The sequence below is a fragment of the Paralichthys olivaceus genome, chromosome 3 (assembly GCF_024713975.1).
Source record: "Paralichthys olivaceus isolate ysfri-2021 chromosome 3, ASM2471397v2, whole genome shotgun sequence".
NCBI lineage: Eukaryota > Metazoa > Chordata > Actinopteri > Pleuronectiformes > Paralichthyidae > Paralichthys > Paralichthys olivaceus.
In genome coordinates, this window is record NC_091095.1 from 23,985,670 (window position 1) to 23,999,183 (window position 13,514).

The 13,514-nt window shown below is 36.8% G+C and overlaps 1 protein-coding gene across 1 annotated transcript in view; it reads right to left on the bottom strand.

The window, feature by feature from the left end:
- Nucleotides 1-13,514, bottom strand: part of LOC109625321 (inactive N-acetylated-alpha-linked acidic dipeptidase-like protein 2) — a 428,309-nt gene that overhangs the window by 160,707 nt on the left and 254,088 nt on the right. Inside the window, exon 9 of the mRNA XM_020080522.2 lies at nucleotides 1,937-2,077. Coding sequence (XP_019936081.1) covers nucleotides 1,937-2,077 — 141 coding nt within the window. The remainder of the gene's footprint in view (nucleotides 1-1,936; nucleotides 2,078-13,514) is intronic.

The window sequence follows — 13,514 nt, forward strand, 5'->3', positions numbered from 1 at the left end:
ACTAATAGATTTCATGTTCAGCACTTATTGCCGAAGGATAAGGCGTCATCATGTTCTGGCTGAACTGTGACTCCATTCTGTATCTTTTCAAGGTCTAGTGGACTTGAGAGGTCTTAGGCACTTGTATGCACAGTGCTATTAAGAAATTACCTTATTTCTACCGGTGAAAATCTGTGAAAGTATCTGTAAATAAATCCATTTTACCATTAATCTAATATGTAGTGCATAAAGCTTGCCATACTGTAATATTTGTCAGGCCAAAATGAGCTGGACCACCACAAACTGAAGCCATGTTCTGCTTTGACCCCCCTCCCGATGAGTCCAACTTCCAGTAGCTCATGCCTATGAACTGGGGTTCCCTTAAATACATTTGGTGATCACATGACACCCAAAATAAAAGACACATCCATGAGAAATGTGTGGCCTGCTTGTTTGTAGCATGCTGTTATACTGTATATATACTGTATAGTTAGTTCAGTCGCTAATGACTACCTTCACAAAGTTATTTTTGTCATATTCCATACATCATAAATCAAAGATGCTATGGGAAATGTGGGCAGTGGTAAAAGTGATCGATTTCATTAGAGCACGGTGAAGCAAAAACACACTTTTTATCTGGTTAATGCATTGTTAGGGTTTTTGTGTGTGAGTGTGGATTTTCACAAAGCACAAATATATTCAGATTACAATTACATTAAACAGAGAAGCAAATCCTGACAGATGATTCTTGGTACGGTATTTTCACATGAGTAATTACGTCAATGATTATTCAATCATCAAAATAGATTATTTGCCGTTGATCACCAAATTAATTAATCGAAGAATAATTTCCCCTCTAGTCTGAATCAAATACAAGGGGGGAATCTTCAGTGTAATTATAGACACATAACAGTGACAAGCCGTGGTACTCTCTTCAGTGTGATTGAAAGGGATCCCTGCAGAGCTTGCAAATGGATTGCAGCAGGAGGACAGTTTATCTAATCAAGACTGATATCCTGTCTGACTCATGTTAATTGAATGTTTCATCTTTTCATAGCGAACTTTACAAGCCAACAGGAATAGACACAGATTCAGAGTCACTTCTCTTCACTATCTCTTTCCAGCAACCTTCCATCTGTCCTTTACCACTTAGACCCAGCCCTGCCCTGCACCTCTTACTGGATGAACCTGGACCATTTCTAGACTTCATATAAAGTATATATATATTTAGATTCACATATACACACTCCTCTGAGGAACATAGTCTGCCTTTGCATCCCTACACACTTGTATTCTCGATTGTGGTTCCCCGATAGTAGAACAAGCTGTCGCAGCCTTTCCTTCTAACAACCTACACTGAGCAGCAAGCCCTTCCTGTGGACCTGTTCCTCTACAATTTGTCTTGTTGAACAAACATAGCACTTAGAACTTGAAGGTCACCTGTGACACCTCAGTTGCTTTCGATGAAGTCTGCCAAATCAATTAATGGAATAATGAATATCAATGCGGACACAGCAGCCTGCCAGCCTTATCCCCCATATAAACTGTACCTCAATCATGCACAAACAAATCCTTCACTTGGAGCCAACTCCAAGTGAATAACCCATCATTTTTATTGGCTAAAAGCTGATATACAATCTTCTGTCACAAACTGTGTATTGTTGGACTACAGAAAAGAACAAGGATGCAACTCTCACTCCAGTGGTAGGGGAAAAGATGCAGTAACCTTGGCCCCCTTTATTTTCTTTGTACCCCCACAAGACACCAAAGAGGACATGATATCCACAAAGCACATAGCACTACTGAAACAAAAATAGAGAACAGTGAAGCAACAAAACAATCTGTGCATTTACCAAATGCTGTATTATTTCCGTTATTACTGATTATGTTTCCAATGATGACAAAAATGAAAAAAAAATGTTTTACGCATGAATAATTACAGATAAGGAATCAATACCTGTGTTAGGCGGCATGGCAAGAGGAACGCAGGAGTCTTGCCCTGCTGATGAAGAGGAAAGTAACTTCTTGGCCAGGAAGGCAGAGATCGGCTGAACCAACAGAGATGTCAGACTTCCTCCAGCCTCTCTTGACAGCCCAGCTAGAGACAATGCAAAAATACACATGGAGAATCAGAGGAAATCACAGCACTGGAGTGAGAGGAGGGTTATTTTTTTGTATTTCAAAATCATCAGTGTTTTTTGTTCCCTTCTGTTTCCTACATCAATATTCCATCATATATTACATAGACTTAGTAAAATAGAAATTTTCTATAATTTAGTCTAGAGCATGCAATTAAAAGGTAAACAGGTACCACCACCATTCCCTGGGTTGGCTAGTTGGCTAGTTTTTGCTTTCTCTTTTGTGGTCTGGGTCGAGCAATTATTTTCTCTCTTTGTTAATTTATTTTTATGTCTCACCTTAAAATTGTATAAAAAGTTAACAAAAATGTGCAATGGTGAAGGAGGTAAATAAGTCTACCGATATATGGAAGATGACAATGGAATCATTGCAATTAATTAGTATACACTTTTTCATCATATCAATCACTGTGGCAGCTAGTACTGTCTGTAACTATGACACCTTTTAAATACATATATGTAACTCTGGAAAAAAATGCTTGGATAACATTGAGGAATTAGTTTAATCCTCTCCAGTATTACTGTTGATACAGAAGAAGTTACACATGTGACAGCTTTCAGACAAAACGGACATTGGTCAAGGCATCAGACAGGCACTGTGCATGCATTGTTTGGTTTGCCCTCAGTAAGAGAATCCTAACTTTTGCTTAATTTAATCCTTTATAACTACATAACAGATATGGCATCAGATGATGGACTTGTCTCTATACATATCCTGTTGGATCTTAGTGCAGCATTTAACACCATAGTTCATGAGAGTCTGCTACAGAGAGGGGCAACATGTAGGGATCAGAGGAACGGCACTAGACTGGTTTAAATCATATTTATCAGATAGATTTCAATTTGTCAACGTCAACAATGACCCCTCCGTGCACATGCAAGTTAGTCATGGAGTTCCACAAGGTTCTTTCCTTGGACCGATACTCTTCACCTTATATGTGCTCGCCCATCATCAGAAAGCACCACATACACTTCCATTGTTACGCAGACGACACCCAGCTGTACATTTCTATGAAGCCTGATGAATCTAATCACTTAGTTCAACTTCAGGAATGTCTCAAGAACATCAAGGCCTGGATGACCCATAACTTTTTTCCTCACTGAGGTGGTTGTACTTGGCCCGAAACATCATTGTCTGACCAGATAGTCACCTTGGATGGTGTCAGTTTGGCCTCCAGCTCAACTGTGAGGAACCTTGGAGTTATGTTTGACCAGGACATGTCATTTGACCAACACATAAAACAAGTCTCTAGGACAGCTTTCTGCCTCCTGCGCAATATTAAGAAAATTAGATTTTTTTTTTACCTTTAGACTAGATTACTGTAATTCCTTATTAACAGGATGCCCTAGGAAATCGGTAAAAAGCCTCCAGTTGGTCCAAAATGCCGCAGCACGAGTGCTGACAGGAATTAGAAGTAGAGATCATATTACTCTTAGCTTCTCTGCATTGGCTCCCTGTAAAATTCAGAATAGAATTCAAGATCCTGCTCCTCACATACAAAGCCAATAAAGGGATAGTTCACAGAAACATATATAAATATATAATAATTGAATAACATCACAATGTGAATAACAGGACCCACAAATATACAGCTTACAGATCAAAAGACTGAAGAAAACAAGGGCTACTCAGTTGGTTGCATCTTGGTGTATTTAGACAATGTGTCTTTGTCCTGCCCAATGGACTTTCAGTAATTTTAGTGTAAAAGTTGTCTATGTCTGTCTCAACCTGTTTTGCAAGAATATGTCATAATACTAATATTGTTTACAATCAAATTGATCTCCCCATGTGTGCCCCACTGATGATGAAGGGGGAAATCGCCAGGATGTTTACTTTGGATTTGATATTGGAGATGTGTTTGATTCATTGTGTTTTTAACTCTGAAAGTCACTGAAATGACATGAAACCCAGTTACAGACTGTTACCACAGCAAAGGATCTGGCATAAACTTGAACTAAAGTTAATTTTCTAATCGAAAAACTATGCTCCCTGTCAAATCAAATAATAGATGTGTTACGAGGTTATGTCCAGATTGTAAGGCTGACATGGAAATCAAATTGTTATATCTCTCATGGTGGTTTGTTCTGCAAAGACCTAAAAGGAGAAATACTAACGAAGACTGGGGCCTGCAAATGGTAGTCGTGAGGGATCCATCAGTGCAAACTCAACACTAATTTAGTTTTTTTCTTTGGGAAGTAAAATTCTCTTTGAATCTTTGTGTTTTGGAGTTTTGATGAGGGAAAAAGAGGCAGTAAGATGATGTCTTTTGACATTTTTGTCTATTGAGAAAATATCCATTATAAAACAATAAAGGAATGGCAAATTAACTTTGTTTCAGGGATCTTTCTTCGACAGTCTGTGGTTCCTGAAAAATTAGCGCCATGAGTCTCTACCAACTGAAGAAAATATAATCACAGCCCCTTGAGTTATGACATTAAATAACCACCAAGAAAGTATCTTTCGTCCAGAACATTATTATGTAACAGTGAAGTTGACCTTTGACCATAATCATTCAGACAAATTCTATTTGCCCAAAATGAATGGATTGCCTAAAGCTGTTTCTGATGCCAGGTTCATTATGTCAACAATGTGTTTTGTGAGGTCAAAGTAACCTTTAACCACCAAAATCTAGTTCATCCTACAGTCAAAGTCAAATTTTATACCAAGTTTGAAGAAATGTCCTCCCTGTGGGACAATAGCCTCTGGCAACAATTGTGGATTTGTGTTGAGACATTAAAATTAAGAAATAAGTATTAAAAAAATAAACAAAAGAAAAAAGAGTCATAATTCTTCTAATCTACATTGAGAGATTATACCATGACCTTAAATAAGGGGTAAGTGAAAGAATTGCAGGGAGCATGAGAGTGGGCGGTCAGTATTTAAGGCAATGAAAAGGTAGATGATTCAAATGAACATTTAACGGAACTACTTGCAGTCTCCACCTATAGGCTACCTGGTTGGAGCTGTGCACCTCTGTGAACTGTAAGCACATAGTCATTGAAATGTAGTAGCTGTGTGTGATACTGCCTGCTGTAATTGGCTGAATCAATCATACAAAATAACCCAGGAGAAAATGTGTGTATGCGCATCGTTTAAATGTATAAATGTGTTTTTAAATTGCATTCAAATGACCTGCCCTTTAATTATTTTCTGAGCAGGAGAGCCTCAGTATTTCATTGACAACATGACACAAAGGGTCGCTTTGGCAACCGGGGTAATTATTCATCATTACACATCAGCAACTTAACAACCCGTCCCAAACTATTTTAGAATTAAGGTGGTAGCTATAGAAGAAGCATATATGCTTACAGATGAATTGTCATATATAAACCACCCTTATGTGTCCCTTTTCCTCACCTCAACTGTTTATAGTATCCTTATATAATTTTAAAATATATATGCCCAGTGTTTTTCGGGAATCTCTTTAATATGATCTAATTACCAGGAATAAGGAAATTGCTGACTTAGAAAATAAAGTGTTCTCTGGTCTCTACAATATCTCGGTAAACAAATAGAAGCAGGGATTAGCCATAACCAAGAAAGTCATAACTCATTACAAAGACATGCATCCTTTGTCCTTAATATCTCATTTCCTCAGCCAGTTGCTTCTTCCATACCCCATTAACCTAAGCATATTTTTACTTTTCTGCCTCAATTGCAACTCATCCATTCTTTGTCGAAGTTTCGAATAATCTATACTCCAATTTAGGCAGTAAAGACAAGTTCAGCAAACCTTGAAAAGTCCCTTGTGGTTTCTTTGAAACAAACCTATTGTCAATAGATTTCTGTGTATGGACTACAGAGTGTAACAGCAGCATCCTGATTTGATAAATAATCTATGAACGAGTGGGAGACAAGAGGCAGGAGTATATGGGGAAAGAGGAAAAGAAACAAGGGGGAATAAAACAGTGGGGAGAGAAGAAAAGGGGAGAGGTTGGAGAAAAAATGAACCCGAGAGGAGATCAACGTTTACAGGTGAGGCGAGGGGACAAGGCAAGGAGTGAATGGAAGAGGAAGTGACAAGTATGGAGAAGGTCAAGAGAAGATAAGCAGAGAGGACAGAGGGAGGAGACTCGAGGAGTTGGAGAGAAAGAAAGATGCATTGTTTGGGAAATAGAAAGTGAATAATAACGGGAAGAAGGAAAGTACTAAGAAAATACTAATAGGGTAATTAAGGAATAACTGATGATAAATAAAATGTGTCCTGAATAATTAAGGACCAAAGACTATATATACTGGTCATTATTATTATTATTTCATTCTATCAAACTGACTGACGCCTTAATTCCAACATTATAAAAGATTTTCAGCAGAATAAATGAATTCCAATCGATTTGCTGTCACCAGTGGATTAGTCTCAACATAACATAAGTCTGTAACAGCAGCACAGAGAGGACTGAACATGGTAGAAGTTTTACTGGATCCCATTTTTCTTACAGTGTGAACAGCCAACCTCAGAAACACATTTGACTTTTTTTTAGAAAGATTGATGTAGCATATGTTAAATGAGAGACTGCATTGTGCAACAGAAGCTTGTGGAACAGAGAGTAACCCAGACATGACACCATCACTTCAGCTCTCTGTTGAGATGAGGTGTGGGAGGAACTATTCCAGGCCCTCCTGGTTCCAAAGGTAAAAGGTCCAATAACTTTGTTCTCATGAACAATGTTATATAACTAACATAATTGATGCAGAGTTATACAATCAACTGTGTTTAAAAATATCAGGTTCATAGAAAAAAGAAGTGGAGAAATGAACCATTACTCAGAAAAACATTGAGTCACTGAGCTTAAAACTCTGCCCCATCAGGCACTAACGAGAGCAGAGGACGACAGAACTAAACAATATCTGAAGATTAAATAGGTTCAGTTTTTGGAGTGAGTCGTGATAATTCAGATCATCCAGCAGCTATGGCAACATATTTTGTTGACAACTGTACGACAAAGTGCTTTGAGATCTTTAATCTTTAATGTTTTCTTCATCGTGCAGTCATATAATCCTACCATCAGCCGTCAGCCATGCCTACATGACAGAAGTTAAAAATGTATAATTGGTGGCAGGAACATGACAGTTTTGTGCATGAACATCTCAAGGGACTTCAAGGGACTCTAACCAAAAGGGACCCGGTGGGCTTTCCTATCTTGCTGGATAAACTACCTGCTTGTACTTCTTCAGTAAACCTTTTCTACAGTGCTGAACTGTGAAAGAACACAAAACTAAAGACTTGCAGCAACCTCCTCTGCTGGAGTATTGTACGGAGTAACTATCCCATAAGAGAAAACTTGTTTGCAGACGGTAGAAAATGGAGCCAACAACCTAAGGGGCTTACTGTGGCTCAAAATAACCTAAAATCTGTAACCCAAAATTCGATGAGTTAATGTCACCATGTAGCCAAAATAGACAAGTCTATGAAAGAAGTAGCCCTGCTAGTAGGCCTCTATAGCATTGCCTTTGTCTCAATGGAGGCTGGATAAATATTAATGTGCTTTTACATTGTGGTGTAATTGGGTTTAAATCCAAATCGTAACATCACTATGTCATATTTTAATAAATATTTATACAAAGAATATAAGAACATTTCAAAAAGCCAATTTTGAGCTGTCATTCCATATTGTGAGGTGCTCAGGGTCTTGTCTCAGAAATTTTAAAATCGAAGTTGAAAATGAATGCTTCAGAAACATTATTTCAAATCCTGTGCTCATGAAACATTTTGATTTTGTATTTTTCTGTCAAGGATCAACAAGACCCTCACATTGAGATACGCAGCACTACATTATCACACACTTTGATGTTGTGCTTTCTACATTGTCTCCTCCCACTCCACACAAATCTTGTCTTGACAAGCTTGTTACACATAATTAATTCTAATTCATGGCTTGAAGTAATTAGGAAGAGAAGAAGCAGAGAAGTTTAGTTGTGCTTTCTTTATACTGGCAAAGAGTGACTGTTCGATCTCAATACAATGCATGCAATGCAAGAACAGTATTATGTTAAAACTGAGATGGAAAACAGTCTCTGTCAGTTTTCCACTGGATGAAGTTACTATGTCAAACACTGGCTCACATAGTCAAAGTGAAGAAATATAGAAAATACTTGTTTTTAGTGGTAAAGCGGTTGTAGCTAAAATGTTCTCTCATGTAGAGCCTGGAAAACAAGGTGTGTGATTGTGTAAATGAGTTCTAAGTTAAATCAATGGGATTTGAGCACAGAATATAATAGACTCTGTAATTAGTTCACAGACTACTTGAAGCTTAAAATAATCCCAGATCATTTTAATAAACATATAAAGTGTTTGTTTGATGGGTAAACATCACTGAGATATTAAATATCTATCTGACTGTTTCCCTTCTCGCACTGCTCATATGTGAATATAACCACATATCATTTAGCAAAAGATAGAAACTGCTGTTGCATAGTGTTTTTGTTTGTTTTATCATGTCAGTATAGTGATGTTAGTATGGCATAAAATGCTCAGTTTGGCTTAAAACAAGAAACTGACCAAGCTTTTGCATTTGCTGCTGTGTGGCCTCGATAAAAACATTGCCAACAGATTTGCATTTGTCTTGCTCCAACCCTCCAAGCTCTTGTACTTTGGGGAATAGTTTGACAAATAGTGCATGTGGTTATTTAGTGATACTGAGTGTAGGGAGCCGCAGTGCAAATTGGTGTGCAAGTCTAAAAACTTTGTGTGCACATAAATCAAAACTTAAAACCCTTAAAGTTTTTTTGAGACAAGATATAAATGTGCCAAACAGTTGTGGGAAAACTACAAGCTGTCTTTGTTACATTTTTGCCGTTCTGCAGTTTTGCTGAGGCTGGAACCTGCAGGTGAGTGTGGATGATGTTTGCCTTCACTGAAAATCTAAAATGAGCTATAATGTCTATGTCTGAAATGATGGAGGCACTATTTCATTCCTTAGTATAGTCTAAAATAATTTTAAAGAATTTCGTTTTTACATAAATTACCTTAGTATTCACATTAATTTCAATTTATCTTACTGTTTTATAACATAAACCGGGGGCACTTAAACTTAAAATGGCCATATTTACCATTTGATTTATTTATAAGTTTTACCTATTATTATTTTTGACAAAATTAATTACCACATACAGTAGATAGTATATTGAAAATGTCTGCATTTATTTTGTATTTTGTCTAGAGACATTCACACACTGTCTTCCTTTTTTACTGTTCATTTCTTTTTTCATGGACTTTAACCTTCTCCCGTCCCTCGTCTTTTCCTTTTTCCATTCTCTGAATGTTCAGTAAAGCGAGAACTCAACAAATCAATACCTGGGCAGTGCCCATGCAGCGGAAATCAGTCTTTCCATTACTGGACACTGATATTAACTGATACCTGGATTGTAGGGTTGTTCGGTATACCGGTACTAAATTGATACCGGGGTATTGATGCATTTAAAATGGTACTATACAGCGCTTGGATAAGACCGCTACTTTTTTTTTTTACTTGGCTGCGTGACGTCACCTCGTAGCAATTTGAGCCGAAGCGAGCAAGCCAGGACGAGCAGGCGAGTGAGCGGGCAGTGTGGAGCAGCAAACGGAGCAGGAGTCAACTCGTAGATAAACCAGGTGCTATATGGAATTACTTCGGCTTGAAAACAAATGAGCACGGTGAAGCCATTAACACAGATGCACCACTGTGCAAACGGTGTTACAAAACATGTGTGGCCAAGGGTGCAAACACTTCCAACTTGACAAAGCACTTGAATGAAAAGCCCCCAGACCTGCACAAGGAGTTCAGAGAACGAGAGGTAATAACTTATATACCCGTGAAAAAAAAAGCCACATTCAGTGCTTAAAGCAAGCAACGCCAGCCCTCTTCACTCTCCACAAAAGTAGCTCTGGAAAAAAATTAAGCCTGTCTATCTGGTATTTTATTTTATTTCCTGATGCATCATGATATAGTTCTAAGATTTTCTATTAAAATAAAGTCAATAATGAAATTTTTTGTGTATCGAAATACATGTTGGTACCAGTACCGATACCAACACTACTGGATTGACAGACTGGCTCCATAGAGCCAGTGTTTCTTTGTGTGTGTGTGTGTGTAGACCAGTGCAGGCCTCTGACATCTTGACACTTTCACAGAGGCAAGACGAGCCACTGACTCCATGATGTGCAGGGCAGGCAGAAAATCAAACCACTTAGATGAAAAACTGTCAAGAAGTAAGTGTTCAAGGAACTGTGAGAAACCGTTTGATTTCCCAACTGATGTCTGTGTATCACAAGCAATATAGTGGAAGATTTATTTTTAAAGGGCCACTGCTAACGTTTTCAGCCTTCACTTTAATTGTTTTAATGTCCTGTATTAGTTTAATCTGTGTAATATGGTGTGATGTGAAAAATTGTAAAATTGTGTCTGAGAAGGTAACATCAACTGACCCTACTTCCTTGGTATTGCATCATTTTAGACGGCTTACCCAAAGGTACTGTTGAGTGAATGCCTCTATGAGCTAATGTAATTGATATCTACATAAGTGATAATATTTTCTTCAATGCAGTTGATGAAATAATAATGCTGCCAAATGAAGGGTTCTAAGCCCAAAGGGTATGCATCCTATTTTTTGTGCTGGTTTATTACCATTATTCATCATCAGCTGTCGCTCTAAGTGCCCTGAGCTGGAATGAGCTGAAAACATGAAACTTGGTCTAACAATTGGATATTATATTCTTTTTAAGAAATATTAGCTTTATAGGTCAGATAGTGGCGCTGGTAATTTTGGAAAGGCTATGCCCCTCAAACCATGAGTCCAATTGAGTTGGAATTGGACACAAGTCCAGCTAAATGTTCTCTATAAAAAAGGCTGTTGGACAAAAAAAGTCCACTATGATGGATCTAGCACTTCTTTAAAATTGCCTGCTAAACTGTAGTTTAGATTACTAATATATCATCTTTAGCTCATCACTGGACCAATTTATATATACATATATATAATGTATATGCATTATTTGTGGGCTTTTTCAGTTTTGCCTCTGTTGCGTGTTTGAAACGTCATCGAACTTGCTAGCTGCGAATGGGTTTATTCAGAAATTACCCAACATTTTTACTAGAGAGCTGACTGGAGAAATTCTGGAGACTGTTATGGGCTTTTGCAATCACTGGGACATCAGGAGCCAGACCGATGTCATATATGTCAGAGGGAGGTAATCACTGCTTGTACTGCAAAGCTTTAAATCTATATAATATTTATGTGCTTTTACTGTGGCAGGAGGTTTTTTTTTACTGCAGGCTAAAATGAACTCAGTCCAAGGAGTTACAATGGAAACTGTGATTTTCTCAACCAAACATTTAGGACTCCACATGAGAGTAACAAAATATAATAAAGTACTTTTACTTATTTGAATATTACTTGCCTTCACTGTCGAAAGTAGTAGTTAAATTAATTAATTGAAGGTAAATTGAAATTTTAAAAAACAACTCAACAAGTTGAAGTCTAACATTCAAAATCCTAAAAGAATATATACAAATATGAGGTAAAACAAATTCTGAGTATTTATATAAATAGCTTGTGGACGTACAGTATATGAGTAAAATCAAATGAACAGAAAAATATTAAACTACAATTTAAATAACACATAGCTGTTACTCATATTTACACACACACAAGATTGTTGTTTTTTTACCCAATACTGATATTTTTCTTGATTTTTCACAAGATAAATCTTACACATTCAATAAATAAACTTAATAAAGTCACAACACAGTAATAATAATGAAGTGTTTCTTTGTAATGTTTATATTCATCTCAGAACTATTATTGTTATTATTACCTCCACTGAGGAGTTTATATTTTCTATCCTGTCCATTTGCTTGTTGCTTGGTTGTCTGTTCGTGTATATGCAAAATGACGCAAAAAGTACAAGATGGATTCCCATGAAACTTGGTAGAAACATGTGTAATGGGTCAGGAATGAACAGATAGTTATTATTATTGGTATATTTTTTCATATTTTGTGTTTGTGAAATTGTTTGTATTTTTCTTGTATTTGTTTTATGTTTCTTTGGGGAAAAAATGATTGAAAAGCAGCTCATACTCCCTGATGCTTCAGTATTAATCGAATAATGTCATATATAATAATAAAAATAATAATATATCAAAGTGAACAATTTCTATTACTGATATATTGGCCAAAATATATATAAAATTGCCACATCACTAATTCCTTACAATGTTGAACAGCAGTAAGTGATCAGTGCAAAATACCAGCAACCAAGCACTGCATTGGTCTCATCCTTTCACCGAGTTTCATGGAATTCCATTCAGTAGTTTTTGCGTAATCCTGCTGACCAACAAACAAAGTGACAGGGCAAAACATAAACTCCTTGGTGGAGGTAATTGTTACTCAATCATGCAACTTGCTGTGAGGAAATATTATGTATTTACTTTCACTCAGATACAGTTGTTTGGTTCTTTGTGGCACAGTCAGGATATCGTGAATCAGTTCAAGGCTTGTTGAAAAAAATGACCAGGGAGCAGAGATGCCAAAGCAGGCTGTCATGCATAAGTAAAATAGGTCTAACTCCCAGGTTGCACTTGTCAACAATGCTAAATCAAAACGTTTTTCGTGCCAGTGTTCCTTAGCCTGTCACTCCCTTTTTTCATAGTAGGCTTTGTCCTCTCCTCCAGGCCTGCAAGATTATGGTTAGGATTATCTCCTTTGTAATAAAATTAAAATAAGTTTACAGGCCAAGGTTTGACCCCCATTGTTCCACCTGTAACTCAAGGTTGGCAAATGTGTTCAAGTCAATATTATTATTATAAAATTAGATGTTCTTAAAAGTAACCACACTCTAAGAAATGTTCATAAAATGTATGGTAAAGAACTGCTGAATACCAAGTAAAAGACTGTATAATTGAAAACAATTTATAAGTGTAGTAGATACATGGAATTACCCTAAATTTACCAACAGTGCTTAACTTAAATTTTTACTGTAACAATATTTAAAAAACACTTTTTTTACTGTGGAAAATACTGGGGAAATACTGTAATGTCACAAATATGTAATCACACTAAAATTAACACTATTATGATGTTTAAATTACAGATTAATTTATACGGAAATAAGATGTTAAAAATATGGTAAAACATTTTTGAAAAAAAAATGTATGGTCAGTATGGACAGCAAAACACCAGAAACCACAAATAGTATCCCACCCTAAGTCAAGAAACCATACATACATGTCATAATACGTTGAAAACACACATTTTCACCTTAATAATGTGAAATACCTTAATGTCAGATTTTATTTCATTTAGTTTATGGACAATATTGTGTGCACTCTGCTCTCAGTTGACTGGTAGGGGAGAGGGAGGAGGGGGCAGTACCATAGACTGTATATAAAGACATATAAAGGCTTGATTTAATTTTTTTA